This window comes from Neolamprologus brichardi, chromosome 16 (assembly GCF_056152115.1).
Source record: "Neolamprologus brichardi isolate AB-2024 chromosome 16, ASM5615211v1, whole genome shotgun sequence".
Taxonomy (NCBI): domain Eukaryota; kingdom Metazoa; phylum Chordata; class Actinopteri; order Cichliformes; family Cichlidae; genus Neolamprologus; species Neolamprologus brichardi.
This window is the reverse complement of record NC_142119.1, coordinates 11,905,093-11,930,127: the sequence shown is the minus strand read 5'-3', so window position 1 is coordinate 11,930,127 and position 25,035 is coordinate 11,905,093. Positions and strand designations below refer to the sequence as shown.

Here is a 25,035-nt window from a genome sequence, read left to right as displayed (position 1 = left end):
GTGATCCCTGGTGTGTAACTAATAGAGATGGACCGATCCGATATTACGTATCGGTCCGATACTGACGTAAATTACTGGATCGGATATCGGAGAGAAATAAAAAATGTAATCCGATCCATTAAATATCAAAAAAGCACCTCACAAAACTTGCAACATGGCGTAACTCGGCTCATAACCGTAGCACGTCACAGCAGTATGCATCACGTGATAGAGCAGCTGTGTGTATTTGTAGCCTCGCTACCAATCCGGCATTTCATCTCTGAGGAAGTTATCCCAGAGAGAAGTAAAGCAAGTGTGTAAGTTCATCTCTGAATGTTTGGAAAGCATTCCCGCCTTAAGCTTAACAACCGATATATGGAGGGACTGCCTCTTCTCCCTCTCCTGCTGCTACTTCAATCGTGAAACTGATTAATGATCAGCTGATTGGCTTTTCTGTCGCGAGTCCGTCTCTCTTCTTTGTTTTTGGCCCACTTCGAGCCAGAAAGAGGAAACCAGCGGCTGAACAACAGCAGCACGTTTAAGCTTGATAAGCTGTTTTTAGAATTTATTTATTATTACTTTCTAGACCAGGATCTTTTTCTAAGTAGCTGACGGCTGGTAACTGTGCAGGGGCGGATCTAGCAAAGTTTAGCCAGGGGGGCCGATATGGCATTAACAGGGAAAAGGGGGCACAAAGACATACTTTTCTTTCTTATTCTCATTTAAAATGTCTAGCTTTTAATAAATAATTATCTGAATCTTACACCCAAAGTTTTAATCTGATGTAAAATGTATAGAAGTCCATTACTGTATATAGTAACTGTTAAGTCTAATATACCCTAGTAAGCTATAGTACTTTTTCCTTTGGGAAGATACCATCTGTGAATTCTGCAATTCTGTTAAGGAAAGATGTTGAATCTATTTAATTATTTTTGAAAAATAATTTATTTCTGGGCATTTTTTTCACACTGCATCAAATTAAAGTTGATTATGTCAATTAAGCATTATGAGGTGGAGGGTGGTTCCTTATTTATTTTTATTTTGCTGGGAGTTTTAGAACCCTATTAGTTAGGTTGCTTACTCTTTAAAATACCAGAATAGGGAGGATGGAGTAGGTCTAAGTTTATTAGATTGATCAGTGTTGCTGAACTATGAAATATTTTGGGTGCAGTGTATTTTTTGCATACAGGTATAACAGAATAGCTTTAGTGGGTTTTCTTTTGGGTTTTTTTTAACTTGAGTATGAACTTATACAAAAAGCAGCAAGATATTAAAAAACAGTTTTATTGATTAAAAAACACACTATATCGGATTCATATCGGTATCGGCCGATATCCGAATTTATGATATCGGTATCGGACATAAAAAAGTGGTATCGAGCCATCTCTAGTAACTAATGGATGCAAATCTATCTCCGTACACGCATATTTTTAGTTCAATTCACTTGCCAAGAAACAAACAAAACACAAGGTTAAAGATGAACCTGACCTTTTTTCCTCTATAGTTTAAACAATAATGTTGTCCTGTAAAATGTCCATGCAGTTCTCTTAAGTGTTGAAATAGCATCCATATCTGGCTATTAGATTACAGAGGAGTTGCGATTTTTATCTCATTTGGCTGTACTTGTGACTTGGTTGCTGATGTATTAATGCATGTGGCTTTGACATGCCAGTAAGTGCCAGCTCTTGAGGGTAACAAGTAAATGTGATTATTACAGTGTAGCGATAATGAACACCTGGACCCCATGCACGTTCGTGAACTAAACACTGCTGTTTGATATGGAGAAGTACATTGAAACTCCTTGATGCAGAGGCCTCACCTCTACAATGCCACATTCACCAGTCAGGCGCAACATAACTGGAGCTGACATCAAGCCAAGTGGCTTCCACAGGGCAGGAGGAGGAGCAAAAGCTTGACCAGATTTCTTGACTTGCTGAGTGGTGTCCAAAGTTGGTCTCGCATTAGGAGGTGGTGTTGGAGACGAACTGTGAGTGTTGTTGGTCTGCGCTGCATACGCTGAAGTGGCCAGGTCGCATTGGAAGGAGTGATTTGGGCGCAAAGAAGAGCTACTGAGGCATAAATTAAACTCTTCTCTGTGTGTTTCCTCAGGTACTGGAAGAGATCTCTTGCTACCCAGAGAAGCACGAAGCTAAGGAACTCAGACGGATAGTAACCCAGCCACATTTCATGGTGAGTGGGGAAAAAAATCCCACAGACACACATTAGGAGGTTCTCATGTCCATTTCTTACAGAAATGTGCACAAGGCCCTTTAACGAAGCATTTAGAGTCCAGATATAACAAATCAGAAGCTCTCTAAATGTTGTAAATAGCACTTTTACGTGGTCTTATTTTTGTCTGCACAGATTAGATTGGACTAAAAAGAAAACATGCACAAGAAAGATGGAGTGTGTCGCATTGGTTTATTTAAGTGTTTAAAGATCAAGTCATCTAACATGAACTGTGTGGAAATGGAAGGGTGTTTCAAGTGTCTGCGAATGTGATATATATACATAAATACATCTGATTTTTATCACTGATCAGTGTTGCTCAATATCATATGGACAGACCGACAGAGAGAGGAGACGTAAAAAGAAAAAAGACAAAACGGTATCAAAATGAAGTGATAGGAAGAGCAAAGTTGAGGAAAAAGATCAGTAATCAAGACAAATGGAAGGAGAGGGTCCTGGCTGTGAAGTGAGAGAGGAGGGCAGGCATAGACGGAGGTTAGTAAGGCGTGTTTGATGCGATGTGCTGTGTCGGGTCAGAGGCCTGGCTCCTTCATGGTGCTACAAGAGCGTAAACTGACGTGTTCCACATTCCAACAAGTTCAAGTGAGAACTGAATACAGACGATGCCCACGGAGCCATGCCAGGATTTTGACTCGTCTAAGTGACTTTCTTTGTAGGTTATTTTTAACAAAATAAACCTGTTACTTTGAGGTGTAGGATTTCAGATTTAGTGTTCAGGTGGTATTTGAGGTATAGAAAAACATTAGCAAAGTGTAGCTAAAGTTTAGCAATCCTCCCCACATGGCGGGGACATCACATCTTTTTGAAACTGAAATGGTATTACCTTGGCCTCCAGCAACAGTGTGATAAATCTTAAAGTTGTTTTTGACCAGGAAATGTCCTTCAACACATACATTAAACAAATATGTTTTGAAATGGCACTTTCATTGCTATGTAGATGATACCCAGCTTTATTTATCTATCAAGGCAGATCATTTAAATAAATTAGTTCAAATACAGACATGTCTTAAAGAAGTAAAGACCTGGATGATCTGTAATTTCCTGATTTGATATTTAGATAAAACGGAGATTACTGTACTTAGCCCTAAAAAGCTTGTTGTCTAACCAGATGCTTGCATAGATTACCTTGGCCTCCAGTAACACTGTGAGAAATCTTGGAGTCGTTTCGACCAGGATATGTCCTTTAATGCACACATTAAACAAATATGTGAACTGCCTTCATGTTTTTGCCAATATCTCAAAAATAAGAAACATCCTGTATCAGAGATCATCAGAGCAGAAAACTAGTTTGTGCATTTTTAGCTTCTCAGATTATTATCAGGTCACCCTAAAAGCTTCCTGAATTTAAAATTCTCACATACAAATCTTGAACAATTGTATCACGAAGTTCAAAAGGTTTAAAACTTTTCTTTTTGATAAAGCGTAGAGTTAGAGCTGGATCAGGTGATCCTAAAGCATTCCTCAGTTATGCTGTAGCAATAGGCCTAGGCTGCTGGGGCCTTCCCATGATGCACCGAGCACCTTTTAATGTCTAAATAAAGAACAGGATCTGTGTAACTCACATCATCTTGTTTGTCATTTGAGTGGCAGTGATGCTGACATGGCAGAATCCCCACAAACCCCACAGTCCAGGACATTATTTATGAAATTTGCACGGAATACCACATTATTTATTCTTATTTATTTATTTATTTATTTATTTAGACATGGGGATCAGTCCATTAACTATCTCAGTCTAAAATTTTTCTCGTTTTAACCCTTTAAAACCGGTCGGAGCAGGCACGCCCCATTATGCATAACTATTTTTAAATCTCTGTACAACTGCAACCACGTAAGCTAGCGCAATGATTTTTTTTGCATATGAAACCGGAGGCGTTGTACTTCTTATGCATTCAGTTTGTCCTAGGACACGGTTTCCTTCCACATATAGCTTTGCAAAAATTGCATAAAAAGCATTTGCAGCAACAAAAGCATAATAATCCAGAAACACGCATTGCCGATCCGATCAGCTGTTTGTAACACTTCCTGTGTCGGAATAGACGTCAGCGCGAATTAGCACATGTCCGCCATTACCTGCCCGAAACCAGAAGTGACGTCATTTTCGCGGAAAATGTAGTTTTTTACACTAGGGGCCTGATAAGCCTATACTGGTGTTTTTAAAAGTCTTGTTTGAATTTATGCTTTTCTGTGTCGTTTCTGGGATGCTTGGGACTCATATTGCACTGCTTGAAATAGTTTATTTTGATGCACATGCTGCTTTTTTGCCAATTTGCACTATAATATTTATTTTCGTTTTTCCTGCAGTATATAAAAATTGGTGTATCTCAAAAATAAAATTATGAAGGCACTCAAAATAAATTTCCTGTTGTTGTAAACTCATTTGTGCAACTTTTTTGTATTTACAATTTTGAGGGATAAATCTCTTAAATTTCTCTAACTAGAAATATATGTAAAAAAAAAAAAAAAAGATTTTAATTTTTTTTTTATAGTTTTTTGCAAGTTTTTGCAATTTATATAGTTACTATGCACTAAATGCAGACATATTATTCAAATTTCGGCTACAACAGTTGTATTGATGTAAAGCAACTTGAAATGCTCCCAAAAATGGCTCTACAGCATGTAAAAATATAAAGATAAGCTCTGGCGGACTTAGTTCTATGGTCGGTCTTAAAGGGTTTAAAGCTTTCCCACACAGCATGAAACGATCAGTTGAGCACTTAACCCTGTTTTCATTAGGGTGCACAAACACACACACGCACGTACATGCACCTACAGACACACAGTTTTCCTGCAAGTTGTGTAACATGAAGTGTCTTCTGCGTGTGATGTATTTTGACACTGGAGTTAGAGAGGCTGCCGCTGCCTTTGTGTCTCTCCCTCTCTGATGTGCTCTCCCTCCTCGGGTGCGTACGCTTGTGTGTGTTGTTTGCGTGACACTGAAAGAAGACAGTGACAGGTTTCCCCCCTTTGTTGGGCTTTGATTGCTGTCTTCTGAAGTTCAGACGGGTTTGTTAAAGTGCCACTCAAGGGAAGGGCCTCTGCGTCTGTCAGACAAGTGGAGTCTAACACTCTGTGGGCGTGAGGGAGCAGCAGGCTCATCTTTTGGAGATGCAGAGCTCAGACAGATGCAGAGGCTACGGACTAAACGCACCTGTGCAAAAGGAGAAATATCTTTGGAAAGTGTGGCAGAGCAGAGTCAGACAAAGTCAAGAAGCAAATCCCTTCCTGCTCTTCAGAGCTTGAATAAAATATTGTCCATGTTATTTTTAGTGAGATCATGTCTTGAGGGAGTTCAAGACCACTGAAGGCTTTGTCTTCTGTGAATTTACCATAAAAAGAGTGTGGATTGCAAATTTGTAAGCTGAATGACATTCTTTGTACAAGAGTCAGTGTTGGAGTCATACAGATTTCACCAATTCTTTGTATATGCCAACAGATGTGCTTTGGAGTTGGTTTCATTTATGCTGCTCACACATAAAGCAGTGCCCAACAGTCACTTGTTTTCATAAATGGTTTCTGGTGAGAACAACTAGCTAGCTAAAAAGAGTATTTCTTCACCAGATAAGACAGTGGTGCTCATATTCAGTTTTAATTCGTCTGCTGCCACAGGAAAGGGGGAAACTCTTCCTCAACATCCTGTGGCCTTGCCTGTACCTCATCTCAGCCTCCCTTTTACTTTGGAAGAATCGTAGATATTCATGTCAGTGATGCCACCAGAAGCCGACAGTAAAGTTCCATAACTGGTGCACTCTTGTTCACACAAAATGTGCCTTTACCAAGAAGAGTGAAGTCCTTTATGGAGTGTGTGTCTACAGGCATTGCTGCAGGCCCATGACGTAGTGGCCCACGAGGTTTACAGTGACGAGGCTCTGCGGGTGACACCTCCACCCACCTCACCCTTCCTGAACGGAGACTCCCCCGAGAGTGCCAACGGAGACATGGACCTGGAGAACGTCACCAGAGTCCGTCTTGTCCAGTTTCAGAAGAACACAGATGAGCCAATGGTACGTCCTTTGGGATTTTGAACAATGCTGAGTTGAAATGAATGAAATGAAAGTGAGGATATCTTTCAGAGACATGCCTATTATTATTTATACTTTGTTTTAGTATTTAAAGGTAACTTGCCAGAGTTCCTCTCTGGTTTTAGTCTTCTGTCTCTTCATGTCAGCTCACACTAACTGTATAATGCTGATGTTGGGACTCTTTGGGGGCCATGCCGTCTGTTGGAGGCTTGTTCTACTTGTGGCTGAAGAGAGTTCTTCATGATTAATCGAGATGCATCATAATTCACGGTTAATGATCTAAAGAGTACGGTGTTGTATTCACTGTACTGACATTTGATCTGGGATGACATTGGGACTTTTTACATGGTATCAGTAACCATTTTCAAATTTATGCATTTGCAGGGTATCACATTGAAGATGAACGAATCAAACCACTGCATCGTCGCAAGGATAATGCACGGGGGGATGATCCACAGACAGGGTACTCTATTCCATCTTCTGACTGACCTCAATAAGCGACATTATATAAATCTTGCCCACAAGACTTTGACTCATTTGTTAAAATATTCTGCCTATTTTTTGTATACAATACTCTAATTTCGTATTTCAAGTCCTCAATAAATATTTTTACTGTTATTACCTGAAATCTTTAAAGAAGAGGAAGGTTTTAGAGCTTTTTAAATTAACAGTGAGTAAAAGAAGAAAGTCCTCCTCGATTGTTACAAAAGAAGGCCACACTGTAGTCGCTGAAGAATCAAACTAGACCGGAGGACCTCTGCTATGGCTACATCTCGGATGCCTCTGCAATTAGAAAATGTTTTACGTTTGTCTTTCTGCTTGTTTCTCTTTTCCTTTTTCCTGCGTTCAGGAACATTGCATGTTGGAGATGAGATCAGGGAAATCAATGGCATCAGTGTGGCCAACCAGACTGTAGAGCAGCTGCAGAAGATGCTGGTGAGTTTTGCTTTTGTGTTTGTTTGGGGGGGGGGTTTGGAGTCACAACTGACTATATTTGGACAAGAGGGTCTTGACAGGTGTAGTTAGCATGAACTGTACCGAAGCAATTTACATAAGAGAATTAAATGAAATTCTCAAATGTTTATACACCAGAGAAAACTTTTTTTCCACTATCTCTGCATATGAGAGAAAATCTCACAAGCTGACGTGAAGATGAGACAAAACTCACTATATTTCTGTGTCTGTGTTTCTGTGTGTTTGCAGCGAGAGATGCGCGGCAGCATCACTTTCAAAATAGTACCAAGCTACCGGACGCAGGGCTCATCCTGTGAGGTAACAACACCTCTTCCTCCTCCTCACTACTTTTTTTGAGCTCTTGATCTAGTTACTAACTGCTTGCCTGGTTACTGAGTGTGTATGTGTGTGTGGAACCTGAGTAGGTTGTGTGTACGGGGTGTGCTGTGCGTGTGTTTTGCTGTGTTTTGCTGGGGCTGGGCCAGATAATCAGCACACCAATTTCACAACCAAGATACCGGAACTCCCTCTTCCCCTTCTCTGCTCCGGAAATAAGCCACACCTCTCTGTGTATCCCATCCTGCTCCTGCATATAGAACAACCACTACACCTACACACACCGTACAGACGTGGATGATAGTAACCTCTCGCGTCATGCTTCAACTTAGGCCAAGCTCCAGCTCATGTGGCGCATGAGATGTTTAGATGCTGAATTGTTATACAACTGAAGATGCCTCAAGCATCTCTTGAACAGCTAAAACTCCATCTTCCTTCATCTATCTCACTACATGAGAGCCGAGTTTGCAGGAGAGGACGTAAAGTCCAACACAGGATATTGGGTACTGCAAAATACAATGCCAGTATACTAAAACTGAATGGAAGCCAGTAAAACTCAAAGCTTAATTGCTCTTTGTCGTGTGCTATGGGATGCCAACTAGGGCTAACTCAGGATATTATTTGCCATAGATCAGGGGTGTCAATCATGCAGTCCAGGTGCCAGAATCAGGCCAGCAAAGACTCCAGGTCTGACTGACTGGTTGACTTTGGAAAATGTGAAGTTTTCCAAAGTTTTTTTGCACAGTTTTTTTCTTGTAAGTTTCACAGCTTTTCACAGCTTTTCTTGCTGAAAAGGAACTCCCCTGCAGAAATCCATGCTATACACGTAACTAAGTAACAGATTTAATAACAAAAGAATCCTGTTGTTTTGCGATCTGATATTGAAATGTCTGGTTTTTTGAAGTTTTTCAATTTATTTTTAAAATTAGGCGATGAAATCATTCTGAGATGATAAATGTAAAGCAAGTGTGCAGTATTACATTTTCAGAGTGGCAAATGTTACGGATTCAAATATTGGGAATGGATACAAGAGGAAAACCAAAATAACAACACTGGTCCGGCCGGGTCAAGTCAAACGATGATTTAATGAACACACGCGTGGGAGATGGACACCATACACAGACAGCATCAGATCTCAAAATGGTGGAGCCTTGATCAAACTCTTATAGCCTCTAGTGGCCCCCACCTAATCATCAGAGCCTAAACATTCTTTCTCACACAGCGCCTAAGCTACGACCTTGGCTCCCTGTTTATCTGCTCCTGATGAAATGGGGCAGTATGCTCTGTTCTCTTCTAATCAGACAAATGAGACGATGACTTTCTGTGAACAGTATTTCTTATAACTCAGCAGTATAATGCATCATAAAACAATATCATTCATTCACAATAAATCAACAGTCTAATGTAATGCAAATCAATTTACCAAATGTAATAATTATCACCTTCTTCTAGTTCAGGAGCATAATGCAAACTGAAACTACATAATAATTCACAATCTTTAATTAGGGGTCTAACATTGCATAAAATAATATCATAATCCGACACAAACAATTTAAGGGTTTTTTTGTTTGTTTTTGTTATATTATCTTTGTAGCTTTTGAAGCAAGTAGAACAAAGAGCTTTCCAGTGTACAGGAAGTAAAGTCCAAAAACAATATAAGTAGAAACCAGCAGTTCAGACAACTACAATATCAGCATACTAAAACTGACAGAAAGGAGTTTTCAAAGCTGGGGCACCAATACTTTGGACCAGCTAAGAAAAGCTAGACCAGCAGAGCTTTGAAGGACAAAAGGAAGTTATACATACATTGTGGTATCCAGCCATCTAAGACCGTACATCTAATTAGTTAGATCATTTTAGAACACATTGAAACCAGTGCAGAGGTCTAAAACTAGAACAGCATGGTTAATGTGGTTGTTTTTAACAGAAACGAAAAAACAGGGAGACTTTATTTTGAAAAGTCGTGCACGCAAACCACAGCCCTGCTTTGATTTAGGTCATTTTTAGCTGAGAACAGAGAGACTAACTGCAGACATTACAGACTGTTAGCTCACTTTAATCATTATTTCTGCTTATAATTTAGCTTTCTCTGAACAGAGCCTTCATATTTCTCTCCATTTCCAGTTGATTTTCACAGTAAAACCTATAACATTATTGTATTGCTGTGACATTTGATAAGAAGTCATTAAGTGTTCCATTAAAAGAGAAATGTGACGGTGATTTCAGCTCTTTTGGTCCTCCAGCACACACCTGCTGTTCTGAACACTGACACAGTCAGGACTTTTGAGCTCTGACAGCTTCAGTTAATGATGACCTCATGCTGATCAGACTAGCATCTCATGTCAGTCTAGCGCCTCTATGTGGTTATTTAAGGCTGTGCATGCTAGAGTTCTGCTGGTGCTGCTGTCTCCCATGTCTTGTTGACGCATTTCATTACGTCAACTCTGTGGTGGGTTTCTATTGTGTTCTACAAATACACCCTCCATCTCCTACAGTCACCCCCAGAAGTGTGTGAGTGTGTGCGCTTGTGTGTGTTTGTGCGCCGGCTGTGCACTGCTGACCTGTGTGTCTTATTTCAGAATGAGTCCCCCACCACCTCCAGGCAGTCCCCTGCCAATGGCCACTCCAGCATTAACAGTTCTATCTTGGTAAGGACCCCCACCCCCAACCATAAAAAAACAAAAAATCCCACGATCAGACTACCACCCAGCCATTTCCTCCTCCTTTTTTTTTTTTTTTTTTTTTTTTTTCTTCCTGTCACGCTGTTGTGTCATGGTATTTCTACATGTCCTTGTTGTTACATTCAGTTGCTGCGTGCGTTTCTCATGAGTTGTTTTCATTTCATTTTGCGTTAAATCGTCTCACAGTAGTGGTAGCAGTAGGATTAGATGTAGACGGGTGATGCCGTAGGCCTCAACTCACTCCCGTGTCATTCTCCCTGTTCATCTGTTTGAGCCAAAGGCCCCCCGTGTCCGATATCTCAGTTCACAAATTGGTGTGCCTCACAAAGCCTGCTCCGTTGCTGTGCCTCATTGCTGACAAAAACACACTGAGGCTCCAGTGGTCACGACGGTGCGAGGAGATGTGCTCCTACTCTGCTATTCTACTAAACCCAATCAGGTTCCACAGTTTCCCCTCCCAAGGCTCCAGACAGACATGTGGTGGTGCTGATGCTGCAGCTGCTTCGCTTGCTCTGTGCTTGCTTGGTTGCTCCACAGCCAGATCTGCTTTAACAGATGAGAATGACTTTTTTTTTTTAAACATCTAGATTGCATGTAAAAGTTCTCAAAGGGTGTGTGTGTGTGTGTGTGTGTGTGTGTGTGTGTGTGTGTGTGTGTGTGTGTGTGTGTGTGTGTGTGTGTGTGTGTGTGTGTGTGTGTGTGTGTGTGTGTGTGTGTGTGTACGGGTATTAACATCTTCATGGGGACCAAAAATTGGTAGTTTACTATACTTGTGGGGACCAAAATCCCCGTCCCCATGAGTTTGAAGGCATTTCAGACTCAAAATGTGGTTTTACTGTCATGGTTACAATTAGGTTATGGTTAGGTTTAGGGTAAGGGTCAGGGTTAGGCATTCATTTTTGATGGTTAGGGTAAGCGGCTAGGGAAAGCATTATGTCAATGAGATGTCCCCACAAGGATATAAATACACGTGTGTGTTGTAGTATATTTCTTAACCTTTTCTTTCTGTCATCAATGGTTCACTTTCACAGGACCTGCCATCTACCATCCAGCCCAAGGGTCGACAGGTAACTAACAATCACTCACTAGCTCCTTACAAATGCTTGCATCACACTCCTTTACACAAAAGTGTGTGTCTGAGTTTCTCCCAAACTCTCCCTTCTGCTTCATAAAACTCATCAGTGTGATTTGGTTGCATGTAAGTCAGGCTGTTTTTATCTGTCCCAAACTACTGATGGACAAGAATTTTGTGTGATTACAAAGCCTGATATATCTTATTTTTGCGTGTCGGTGAGCGTCACAGAAATGCTGAAACATCAGGGAACCTCCTGCTCATACTGGGTGACAATTTTTTTTTCATTAAATAAATACACTGCTCACTAAAATTAAAGGAACACTTTGAAAACACATGAGATCTCCAAGGGAAAGCCCAGAATGTCCTCAATTTAGTACATCAGAACTCAGTAGGATAGCTCAAATAAGTCAAAAGATATAGACCAAAAACAAATGTCCATTACAGAGGACATTAATGAATAAGCTGGTTTTCAGGAAGATATAGCTCCAAATTACAACAGCAGGTGCCTCAAGGCACTTTAAATTGAATTTTATAAGGTAAAGACCCTACAATAATACAGAGAAACCCCCAGCTGTCAGACAACACGCTATGAGCAAGCAGGAGGACACTACATCATTTGATGGAAATGAAAATTATCAATCTACAGAGGGCTGAATTCAAAGACACCCTGAAAGTCAATTTCAGTCAAGTCAATTTCATTGCAGCAAATCAAAATGGTACTCGGTGGTTTGTCAGACACGTTTGTATGTGTGCCTGATGATATTGGAGCGTGCTCCTAAATGAGAGCCTGGATAGTGTCCTGGTGTCTCCTCCCATATCTGGACCAGTGCCCTGCTGGAGGTCATGTTGTAGCTCTGGCAGTGCTCATCCTGTTCCTCCTTACACAAAGGAGCAGACACTGGTCCTGCTGATGGGTTAAGGACCACCTACTGTCCTGTCCAGTTCTCCTAGACTAGCTATCTGTCTCCTGGAATCTCATCCATGTGCTTGAGATGGTGCACTCCAGTTTCTGTAGAAACAAGCAGCAGGTTGTGGTGGCTGAAGGTGACATCAGGATGCTGTTGTAGAAATTGCTGCTTTTCACTTCATGACTGCAGTTTAAGTAGCTCATTGTGCTGCGTCATCTCTTACAGAGAAGTTTCACTGAAACCTGTGTTTAAAAAAGAAAGAATCTAATAATTGAGCATACGTGACTATGTACTGTATCTAAACTCTCCTAAGAATGAGAATCTCTGCTACTGTCTGGCTTGTGTGCAGACCTACCGGTTACAGAAGTCTGCTAGCAGGTCCGACTCTAAAGGCCACTTCATGAAATGTGCAGCACGGGATTCACAAATGGCACAGAAGGAAATTGGTGCAGCAGCCAGAAAATCCCTCTCATCGTTTCATAGTTGGACCTTTTCTGTTCCTGTTTCAGTACTCGTTTCGTACTCATCCAATTTTATTTATACAGCACCATATCACAACAACAGTCATATAAAATTACCCAATAATTAGATGACCACCTTGGCATCAGGGGAGGAAGACGTGAAAAAGACACTGTGGAAGAGAGCCAGAGATTAATACTACTGCTAATTATAAAAATAACAGTAATAATAAATTGCTGTTTTAAGTGTAATCAGTGTGTATTTGCCACACCGTTCATATTTGTGGTTTTTGTGGTGGTACTTGTCTATATACACTGATAATCAAAGTTTATATATTGTAATGTAAAATTATACATAAAGGAGGCTTATTTTCTCTTTTGAGACTATTCTTTAATAATTTACCACCCCATATTTTGTAATAAAGAAACCTGGGGAACTGTGTGCCTTGATGAAGCTGCATGGCATGCAGGAATTAGTGGAATCGTGCTTTGGGTAAACTGAGTACTTGGTATTTATTTCTAGTAATGAAAATATCAAAAATCGCTGGCCTCATCCTTTAAAAGAAGAAATATAAGATTCTGGAGCCAGGCCAAAATATCCCATTTAAATTCTATAATTTACACCAAAAATAGTGTGCACCTGTTCAGCTTTTATCAGGCTGAAGACAGGAGTGGATACAGTGCATCTGAGCTTTTATTTGTAGGGTGGGCGGGGAAATTGAGTTTTATTGATTTGGAGAACATAATGCTTCCCTTTGAGTCAAAGAGGGAAACAGTCATTCTGTGTGATGTGAGCAACAAAACTGGTCTGCATCACTGGCTTACACACACACACACACACACACACACACACTCACACACAATTGTAATCCTTTCATCCGTGCCCACTAACAACCACAGCTCCACAGACAAAACACATGAAAGGGAAGTCGTACTGCAGTGGTCACTCAGTGTTGGACAGCTACAGAGTGAAGAAATGTGCCTGTAGTTTGGCTGAAAACCAAACGAGACCCATGAAAAAAACTGGATCTAAAAGATGCCTTAAACTCAGTTCAAGTTTAAGCAAGTCCAATTACCTCTGATGATTTGAGCCACATCTAAGCACTAAACAAAGACTTGGTCACAGCTCGTTTTGAAACTTTTCTTTTAAAAAGCTGTACAAGCTACAGCACAGTTTCTGGCTTTCTCACTGTGATTTGTTTATCCAGTCAGGATTCTGCATCATTGATCAGATGTGATGCAAAATGTGTCAAAATCCACAGTGGGAGAAGGGAATTTTATTTTATATATGTAATTATATATATATATATATATATATATATATATATATATATAATTTCACCAAGTAGTTAAGTGCAGTTTCTTTTTTTTTTCTCTATGAAGTATCAGAACTTGTGAATAACTGCAGTGCCCTTCCCATCCTTAAGAGTAGCTGCCTATAATTTGGATCCAGCTGGATTCTTATCCCATGTCAGGGTTTTACTAGAAGAGCATTTATGAAAAGCTGTGACTGCTGCTGTCCTCAGCACTTCACAAACCTCTTAACAATCTCTGTGGTAACAATGGCACAGGCATTGTTGAGCCTTAAAGAGCACAAGGATTCCCCTTAACCACTGGTTCCCAGTCACATTAATTCATGCAGTAACGTCTCATGCGATGGTTATATCGCTGTGAGTACAGACACTATGAGTGTCATCTATGAAAAGCCAACTAAAACACTGTCCTTCCTAATGGTCTCCTGTAACCCTCATCTAGTCACAGTGTTATGTGTGTGTGCACCTTCCTGACACATTATTAATCCCCTCTGAGGTAATCCAACATTATTTATCCAGAACCATGACTGTCACACGATTTTGCAGTTTTTCCTCAGTTGCTTTGGCACATTTAAAAAAATGTAGCTCATCCGGTCAAAGGGCCGATGACCTCATGCCATGACGAGTTGTCCATGGCATGAGCGATCCCTCCAAGGTTCAATCGCTGTTCCTCGTACGGCACTGATTTTAGATTTTAACTTGTGCACAATGATAATATAAAGGATCTTCACCCAAACTGTGCTCAGGGTCAAGGATAACGGACTGCCCCTGTGAATCACAGTATTCACAGTGAATACTATTTAAATACTGATCATACACTGAGCACTCACATTTGCTTGGATTGTGTTTGGTCTGTCTGTTGTCTGTTGTATGTTGTCTGTTGTATGTCTGTTTCACTCAAGTCTTAAAAATATATTTTCCAGTACTCATACTCATCCAATTTTATTTATACAGCACCATATCACAACAACAGTCATATAAAATTACCCAACAATTAGATCACCACCTTGGCAACAGTAGGAAGAGCGGCCATCTGCTGACCATCAACCATCAGGGGAGGGAGACGGGCAAAAAGACACTGTGGAAGAGAGCCAGAGATTAATACTACTGCTAATAATAAAAATAACAGTAATAATAAATTGCTGTTTTAAGTTTAATCAGTGTGTATTTGCCACACCGTTCATATTTGTGGTTTTACTTTGGCACATTATGCTATTAGAGAAAAGCTGCCATATAAGTAAAAGATATTGGAGAAGATAAAGTCAGATTAGCAATGAATGCAGTCGTATTTACAAAGTCGGAATGATGATCAGTCTGCCATGGTGCAGATTCATCATACTCATGACTGTCATATGTAGGCTCAGCAGAGCAGGTGATGCTTTGCACAATGAACTCATGTTAGCATACTTGGAATAGTAAAACTGTTCATGACAGAATATTCTCTATTTTGCTGATACATATAAAACCAAAATTTGTGTAAATTGTGGGGAAGTTGTTCTCAGTAGTTTGACTAAATGTTCCGGAATAGCTTCATCTATCATTCAAGAACCGATCCAAAGCAACTGACAAAAACTTCAATGCTGTGATAGAAACTCAAAGCAAAGTGGCATATAAAGAACACACCAGCAGGGGGCAGTGGAGACCACAGCATACGATGCTGTATTGCAAGCTCAGCAGCCTTAGAGCTGCAGAGCTTAAAGGCCACTGAACTGCCTAATAATTTGCCACATTAATGAGAAGTAAATGTCTAAACCCTGCTATTAACCCACAACCTTCCTCCCTGCCACCGGCCATACTGCTGTTTTAGACATTACCTAGCCGTTTTTGCTGCATGATGTATGTGATGCTTTCAAATCCTAGATTGTATCCAGACCTCCAATCAAGGACAAAATGTCAGTGAAGGTAAGAGACAGATTTCCTCTGCCCCCCCAACTCCCCCAGAAATTAAAAAGAAAAAACACCTGTCAAACACTTCTGCCTCACTTTCCTCACACGCTGTGGAAAAATATCAGCTGTGTGCTTAGAAAAGTTTTGAAGCAGGATAATGACTTGTAGTTTGATCTAATGGACACATAAACAATGCCTGTGTTGTAATTACCAGAGAGTTGAGAGCCTCATTAATAGCCCAGCAGTGTCTGGGTTTATCTCACTACAGGAAGTCCTCTCAACAGTACCCCCCCACCCCACCCCGTGATCCCATGCCCCCTGAGAATCCACTGCTCATTACTCTAGACCTAGTTGTCATGATATGCAAAACAAAGCACATCATCTAGACACATTTACCCCCCCCCCCCCCCCCCGTCTGCGTTTCTCCCACCACGTCATTCAGCTTACATACTACCTGTCTAACATCTGTGCTTTTCGCCGCAGATCTACGTGAGGGCCCAGTTTGAATATGACCCCTCCAAGGATGAGCTCATCCCCTGCAAGGAGGCCGGCATTCGCTTCCGTGTGGGCGACATCATCCAGATCATATCCAAGGATGATCACAATTGGTGGCAGGGCAAGCTGGAGAACACTAAAAATGGCACAGCCGGCCTCATCCCGTCACCAGAACTACAGGAGTGGTGAGAAGAGCAACGCACTCTCTGATAGCATGATGGCAGGAAGATAAAAGTTTCCACTAAAAAAATTTTTTTTAAAATCCAGGACCAATACAGTAACTGTAAAGATGGACATGTCACCCCGGTTTGTGAATTACTGTTTTTGAACTCTTTCGGAAGTCAACTTCTCCCTGCTTTATTGTGCACTCTAAACGGGATCATACTCTACAAAGTGGTGTATTGAAAATAACTTGTAACTAGCTACAGTGATCATCTACACTTTGAGAAAGTTTTCACTAAGCTATTAGGTAGGCTATTAGGAAAATAATGTAGACATCTTAAAAACGCATATAAAAAGTAATTACCAGTTCCTCCAGCCCGATCTGTTTTTACTCCAGATTTCAGATTTCCGCTTCCCGTCTCTCTGCTTAGTTGTATTATCTGCACTTTGTTCTAGTTCTGTACCAGTTCCGCCAGAGACTCTTTCCCCCAACTTTGTGTTGCATCAAAACACAAGGATTAAAAAAAACAAGTTGGAGTTGTGTGTTTTCAAATAGCAGTTGGTAAAATGCTGGGAAGAGCCCCTGATTATTCTGATGGCAACATGGCTTTATTGTCTCTTTACAGCTAGAATGCTTCTGTCCAGCTTTAATTGTAAACTAAGTTCAGGTGTCTGTCTGTGTGGTAGGCGGGTGGCGTGTATAGCCATGGAGAAGACGAAGCAGGAGCAGCAGGCCAGCTGTACCTGGTTTGGCAAGAAGAAGAAGCAGTACAAAGACAAGTATTTGGCAAAGCACAACGCAGGTACGCAATGTACAATCACTCACATATCTGTATTCCTTTATATGCATGTGCACACAAAGCAACAAGCTGCAGACTGTTTGCATGCATGCATCTGCTTTTTTTCCCACCCTGTGTGTGCACACACTTTTCTCTCAGACTGTTTGTGCAGGGGAAACTTGTATGTAACAAGATCTTGTAATATTCATCTCAAGTAGCAGAGCCAGGAATGACAGGAAAAGCTGCCAGAGCAGCAGAAATCTTATATGAGCACAGAGGCAGTTGAGGGAGATGTGGGCAGCTTGTGGATACAGACTCTAGCAGATCTCTGCATTATTAGCCATATTTTTAAATGGCATTAGAGGATGTGCATGGGCATCTTCAGTACACGTGTAATAAAGAGGTCCTGAAAGAGCATTATTAGCGGGGGAAATAATATCAGTTTAGACGGCATTTCCAGCCTTTTAATGATTGCAGTATCATTTTCTGCTCTGCAAATATATTATTTACCAACCACAAATTAACTGAGTCATCAGCTGTCTCTTCAGTGTAGCTGCCATCCTGCAGGGAAAAGTAGTCCTTATTCTGCTTTGCTGTGTCGAACAGAATACACAGTGTAGCAGCACATGAATCAGTTCTCCACACACTGCAGGCTCTGGTTAGCGTGATCCCCAGCTCACAGCAGAAGGACCACAGTCACCAGCTGCAGTCTGAGATGATGGAGCTGGAATGAGTCCAACCACAGGACACAATCCTCTGTCCTGAAGAAAGGAATAATGTCAACGACCACTACAATCAGGACTTCTGTAGCATGAAAGATGGCTCTTTTATGACACCGAGTGGCTAAACTTGCCTTTACGTAGCTTTTTTGTGTGACGTCAACAAGCAGCAAAAAAGAAAAGTTCAGAACATCAAAAAGCATTTGCACAGTAAAAGATGAGAATAAATCCAATTTTAATTAAAAATAATAAGTCATATTTGTTCTAATCATGTGATCAGTCATGATCAGGTTGTTAGATGTGAACAGGATCTGTTTGCTACACAGTAGAATTGTTTATTCTTGTCCTTTGATTTCAGAATGATCCGTTTAAAAAACATATTAAGTGATTTTAATATCATGGCTGTGAAGTAGTTACATAAGTTATTAGGGTGAAACAAGGGGGGCGTTCACAGTGTGGTGCACTGTGGCCTTCTCTGTCACTTTTGATCTCAAGTTTGTAGTTCAGGTAACTAGAACTTCACATCCCCCCTGTACAGACACGTGCATGTAGCCTCAGCTGTGTTTGATTACATGTGGGAACTTGGTAGTCTATATTGAGAACCAGTCAGTGTCTACATGTCCATGTTGAGCTGAACAGAAGTCTAAAGAAGCTGCATGCTTATTATGATTTGTGTACTGCTCCTCTGGTTTTCTATGAACCATTCACAGACTGAGCCCAGAGAGAGTCGAGTAGTAGTGTACTGAGTAATGAGGAAAATGTACTGCTAATTCATTCTTTATTGTATGTCACATCTGTGCAAACAGTTTGTCTCAAAGGATTATGGGATAAGATAAGTCATGCTGATAATGTAACCGAGGGTGCTATAGGGTGTGTGTGTGCGCACATACGTGTGTACAGTACAGTGTGTGTGCATCTGAAAATCCACTCTTGTGAGCATGTCTATAAATCCGTGCACTCTAACACCCTGAGTGACCAATGCATCACTGCCCATATGAAGGACGGAGACACAGTATTTTCTGTCAGTGCCAATCAGAGCTCTTCTTGTGCTGTTCTCATTCCTTTGCTTCAAAGTTGGCATTGAAAAGATCCTACCTTGCTTGCTTTTAGGCAGTAATGGGGACTAAAGTCATTTTGTGAAAGAAATCTGTTCTAAAGTTGACCTGAAGCTGCAAATTAACAGAGTAAAGATCTGTTTTTTTTTTCTCCTGTGAACAGTCTGTTTTTCAGGCATTTCTGTGCACAAAATGAGGACTTTGTTCCCATTCGCTTCCATTCAAATGGAATGTTTGGATGTTTTCTTTGAATGGACAGTACGAACAAAAACCGTCCAAGGTCCTTACAGGCACATGGACTTGTGAAGCCGTCCTGTGAAAGAAATTGTCTGAACAGTCCAAAGCATGTAACACACTAGTGAATGCATGGGACCCACAGTTATCTGCATGCCATCATTTAGTGATGAATTCAAAATAATCAAAACAGTGAGTCTGCTGTAACTCCATCCAACATTTTACTGATAACAGGTTCAACAGTGTGTAACAGTTTGGTCAGAACCACTAAAACAAGTCAAAAACAATTATTTTCATCCTCTGTCATTTGTTTTTGGTGGACTGCCCCACCTTATATACACATGCATAAAGCAAGCAGCAGCAAAACCCCCTGCAAACAACACACCATAGATATGTTGCATAAATCACATACAGCATGACAATAAAAGCTTGGGGGGGTAGGTGGGGGTGGGGGGTTGCAGTAATAGTAGGCAAGCCAAAGTAGCCTAAATGGTGTATCCAAAATAATTAACCAATTAGATCAGCTGATCTTGGGATCAGGGATGAGCTTGACTTTGTAGCTTCGCTCTGTTTCATGTTAGAGACCATGAGACTAAAGTGTCAGTCAGATGCGTTTCCGGTTATTTCCCAGGAATTGTTTTCCTTGTGAGGGAGCTATTCTCATGACAATCACTTCATCACATTTACAAAGACAGTCCGCATGGACGGACTTCAAGCTCTGCTAGTTTAGTCCATTGGATCACAAACTTTTTTCTGCTATGCTCCATATCAGAAGCTGAAAAAACGCCACGTCCCTCAAATAGGATCCAAGTTGAATTTTAAGAAAAATAAAACTATGCGTGATGGCACCATGAAGCTTAGTTTCTTACATATTTCTCCCTCCCTCACCATTTACATTCCATCAATGGGCCTGGCTTTATCACTGCCTAATCTAGAATCGTTTTCACAGACAGTAGAGTAGAAGGCCCACATTCAATTATTACTTTAAGTTAACATAAATGTTAGCAGAAGATATTCCTTGTTGTTAGTCCTGTGCTGTGTATCTCAATGAGATGGACATGCAGAGGTAGAAACTGCAATGGCACAGCTTTAACAATCAAACAGAAACATCAGACTGTTGATGGTTGAGCGAGAATTAACCTGACGCTGTATCCCCAATCAAACAGTCGGGCCAACGTTTCACAGGCAGAGCAACAGGTGCACAAAACATTAGCTTCACTGCCAACATCCAAAGACGCACTGAAATGCGGAGAAGCGTTCGTAACTGTCCCTTATAAATTCATATATCCTGAAATAATGAGCAACTCCTGAATTCCTGGAACTAGAAGCAATCACGTTATCATCAGCAACATATTTTTAAACATCTAGATATGGTAATCACTGCAGGTCCTGGAAAACACCAGATTACACAATTCTGTGTGACTGCTTTATTATTATTTTATATAAATCGTCATCAATCATCATTTATAGCTGGGAAACAGGGTGACAGATTCCTGGGAAGTACCCACTGCTACCCCTCGGACAGCTGGATGCAGATGCAGGATGCCTCCATAGTTGGATGCAGCCGGGCTCTGCTGCGCTGCTTGTGGTTGTTGGTGACCATCACCACCAACCACCCCCAACCCACACGTCACCAGTTAGTGTGAATAAACTCTCTAACAGCAACAACAACAGTATTCTGTCTGCATCCATCTCCGCTCGGCACTGTGTGCTGCTGCACAGCTGCCCAGATGTTGTATCTTGCTGTTTTGCGTTCTGTAATTCTGCTGTTGTAACCATGTTATGACCCCTGCTGTTCATCTCTCTCGCTTTCTCCTACTGAACGGCCTCTCTGCATGTAAGTAACAACCAGTGACAGCAACCAACTCCTCCTCTTTTCTCTTGCTCTCTTCTTCTTCTTCTCTGATTAACTGTGTAGATTAGATCAGCTGTCACTGCCAGCGTTTCACTTTTGTTTCTGTTGCTCTTGACAAAAACAACAGAAGGCTGAGGCAAAACTGAAACCGTGTAGCTTACTCTGTGTGTTTTTAGACACTGCGTGCTGTGATGGTGACCCTAACCTGTCTTCTCATTCACGTTTGGTGTAGTGTGTTCATCTACGGGTCCACTAATGTAACCAGTCTTTTAATAACCTTTTCAGTCCAATATAATGTCGCTGTCACAGTCACCATCAGTCTGTCAGCCTGAGCAGCAGCTGCTGACTTGTGGGTGTTATATTTCGCTTGTCAGCAGGCTGAGATGTTGGCTGCACAGAGGCTCATGTTTCAGAGGCAGAGAGCACGTAGCACAGTGAGCCGCTCAGCTTTAACACGCGATACGCTCTGCAGCCCAGACATTCTGCAATTTCCTCTATTTAGTCTACTTTCTATCTGAAAGTAAGCATAACAGGTGTCCTTTAAACCTCCACCAACAGCGAGTAAAAAGTAGAACTGAAAGCTCCGGTTCAGGTTGAACAGGTTTTTTGAAATATCCCAGTTTTCCTGTGTAGCTGCTGACTGAATGAGCAGCAGAATAAATGAGAAGCTGGCCTGCATTTAAAAAACCATCATGGAGAGATCAAAGGTTCTTTTAGAGATTAATTTGCATTTCAATTATTATTCGAGCTGGGCAGTGGATCTGTCTCTCTGAACCCAACTCTAGATTTTCCCACCCACTGTTTCCTCATCAGGCCTTTTTTCACTGAGATTTTTAATCTGCTTTGGTTTCTCTTCACCTCGTAGTTAGCGGATGTGTTAGATATTCTCTAGCCTCCTTGCTTCCCTTAAACTCTAGTTTTCTAGCTGTTTTTATCCCACACAGTTCTCTGCACATCCTCCTAATCTGCATCTGTCTCTGGCGTCTCTCGTCTCCAGTGTTTGACCAACTAGACCTTGTCACATATGAGGAGGTTGTGAAGCTTCCTGCCTTCAAGAGGAAAACGCTAGTTTTGTTAGGTGAGTAACACCAAGTGCAGCAGCAGGACACTCGAACATCTGCCGTGGCCTCACTGACTGTCTGTGTTTGTCTCTGTCAGGCGCTCATGGAGTGGGCAGGAGACATATTAAGAACACACTTATAACCAAACTCCCTGACAGATTCGCCTACCCCATCCCACGTAAGACGCACAATCGACAGTCTTTACGAGCGCTGCTGTGCATGTAGGGAGGTGTAATTCTCTCACTTCCTGTGTCTGATCCTGTGTTCTCACAGACACAACCAGACCTCCAAAGAAGGATGAGGAGAACGGCAAGAACTACTACTTCGTTTCCCATGACCAGATGATGCAGGACATCAGCAACAATGAGTACCTGGAGTATGGCAGCCACGAGGATGCCATGTACGGGACGCGCCTGGAAACCATTCGCAAGATCCACCAGCAGGGGCTCATCGCCATACTGGACGTTGAACCTCAGGTGCGTGCTTACGTGAGGGCGCCAAGTCTTCATGCATGGAGTACGTAAGGACACTGAACTCTAACATGTGTTTTCATCAGGCCTTAAAGGTCCTGCGGACGGCCGAGTTTGCCCCGTACGTCGTGTTCATCGCTGCACCAACCATCACACCGGGCATTAATGAGGTAGGAAAATGACTGACGCACTCAGCATAAGGCTGGTGATGTTCTCCAGCTCTCCTGATGTTCATTAAACAACCAAACCTGACTCTACTGTACTTTTACGGTCTTTAACCCTTTAAAACCGGTAGGAGCGGGCACGCTCTGTTTTGCGTAACTATTTTTAAATCCCGGTAGCTCTGCAACCACGTGAGCTAGCGCAATATTTTTTTTTGCATATGAAACCTGAGGAGTTGTACTTACATCTTATGCCATCAGCTTGTCCTAAGTCACAGTTTCCTTCCACATATAGCTTTGCAAAAACTGCATAAAAAGCGCTTGCAGCAACAAAAACATAATATTCCAGAAACACGCTTTGCCGATCCGATCAGCTGTTTGTAACACCTCCTACATTGGATTAGACGGCAGCGCGAACGATCGCATGTCCGCCATGACCTGCCCGAAACCGGAAGTGACGTCATTTTCGCGGAAATGTAGTTTTTTACGGTCCGGGCCTCAATGAGCCTATACTGGTGTTTTTAAAAGTTATCTTTGACTTTATGACTTTCTGTATCGTTTCTGGGATGCTTAGGACTCATATTGCACTGCTGGAAATAGTTTATTTTGATGCATATGCTGCTTTTTTGCAAATTTGCACTATAATATTTATTTTCGTTTTTCCTGCAGTGTATAAAAATTGGTGTATTTCAAAAATAAAACTATGAAGGCACTCAAAATAAATTTCCTGTGGTGGCAAACTATTTTGTGCAACTTTTTTGTATTTACAGTTTTGAGGGATAAGCCTCTTAAATTTCTCTAACTAGAAATATATGTTAAAAAAACAAAAACGATTTTCAATTTTTTTGTAGTTTATTGCACTTTTTTGCAATTTATGTAGTTACTATGCACTTAATTCCTACATATTATTAAAATCTAGGCTGTAATGGTTGTATTGATGTATAGCAACTTGAAATGCTCCCAAAAATGGCACTACAGCATGTAAAAATATAATATAAGCTCTGGCGGACTTGGTTCTATGGTAGGTCTTAAAGGGTTAAAGTTGATTCGTTATGCTCATTTCAAACTGCATATTTTTATTTTTAGACTGCAGGAGACTAGCTTTGCTTAATTTATTTCCAAATAATCATTATACATGTCTTATATTTTTATACTGTTGAAAAAAATTAAAGGAACACTTTGTAATGGGAATCTCAGTATGGGGGGGGCCTGGCTAATGTGTCCATAACTACAAGATGCCATATGGAGGGCTGAAAGTCAAGGTGAAAAAATTATCCGGCAGGTTAGTTCATTTAGCTGAATTTCATTGCACCAACTCTAAATGTTACTGAGTGGTTTGCCACACATGTTTGTATGCATGTCTGATGACGCTGCACATGCTTCTAATGAGTGATGGATGGTGTCCTGGGGGCTTTCCTCCCAGACCTGGACCAGAGCATTACTGAGCTCCTGGTCTGGATAGATATGGCCCAAAAAGTCTTGAGTTACAACCTGGTAGCTTCAGATGGACCAAAACATTATGTCCCAGAGATTATATTGGATTTAGGTCAGGCAAGTGTGGGGGCCAGTCAATGGCATCAGTACCTTCATCCTCCAGGAACTACGTGCATCATCTTGTTGCATTAGGCTGGGCATCATCACCGTAGGGCCTTAGGAAGTCTGTTTCTGATTGTTTAGCCAGAACATTGTCCTGCTGAGGGTTATGTTGTAGCTCTGGAAGTGCTCACCCTGTTCCTCCCTGTACAGAGGAGCAGATAGTGGTCCTGCTGAAGGCCCTGTCCAGCTCTCCTGGACTTAACTGCCTGTCTCCTTGAATCTCCTCCATGTTCTTGAAACTGTGCTGGGAGATGCAGCAAGCCTTCTGTCACTAACACATATTGATGTGCCATCCTGGAGGATTTGGACTACCTGTGTAATGTCTGTAGGGTCCAGGTATCACCTCATGCTACCAGTAGTAGCACTGACCCTAGCCAAATGGAAAAATGGTAAAAGAACAGTCAGAAAAGGTGTCCTCCGCCTGTACAACCATTCCTGTTTTGGGATTGTCTCATTCTTGCCCCTATACTGTATCTGTTAAGACCAAGCAGCTGAAACTGATAACAACCCCCTCTGCTAGTTAACTCACCAGGTCAATATCCAACAGGTTTGACTGACCTGATGCTGCACTCTGATTAAAAAGTG

At 41.4% G+C, this 25,035-nt stretch overlaps 1 protein-coding gene across 14 annotated transcripts in view; it reads left to right on the top strand.

Moving 5' to 3' along the window:
* caska (calcium/calmodulin-dependent serine protein kinase a) overlaps positions 1-25,035 on the top strand; it is a 161,734-nt gene that overhangs the window by 134,049 nt on the left and 2,650 nt on the right. For 4 of the 14 annotated variants that reach the window (XM_006805977.3, XM_006805974.3, XM_006805976.3 and 1 more), the window contains 14 exons: positions 2,089-2,169; positions 6,045-6,233; positions 6,636-6,714; positions 7,102-7,187; positions 7,455-7,523; positions 10,121-10,189; positions 11,254-11,289; positions 15,837-15,878; positions 16,347-16,543; positions 17,208-17,323; positions 22,160-22,240; positions 22,321-22,401; positions 22,497-22,699; positions 22,780-22,863. In XM_006805977.3, coding sequence (XP_006806040.1) covers positions 2,089-2,169; positions 6,045-6,233; positions 6,636-6,714; positions 7,102-7,187; positions 7,455-7,523; positions 10,121-10,189; positions 11,254-11,289; positions 15,837-15,878; positions 16,347-16,543; positions 17,208-17,323; positions 22,160-22,240; positions 22,321-22,401; positions 22,497-22,699; positions 22,780-22,863 — 1,413 coding nt within the window. The remainder of the gene's footprint in view (positions 1-2,088; positions 2,170-6,044; positions 6,234-6,635; positions 6,715-7,101; positions 7,188-7,454; positions 7,524-10,120; positions 10,190-11,253; positions 11,290-15,836; positions 15,879-16,346; positions 16,544-17,207; positions 17,324-22,159; positions 22,241-22,320; positions 22,402-22,496; positions 22,700-22,779; positions 22,864-25,035) is intronic. The other 10 variants (XM_006805981.3, XM_006805979.3, XM_006805975.3 and 7 more) reach the window with 6 other exon arrangements.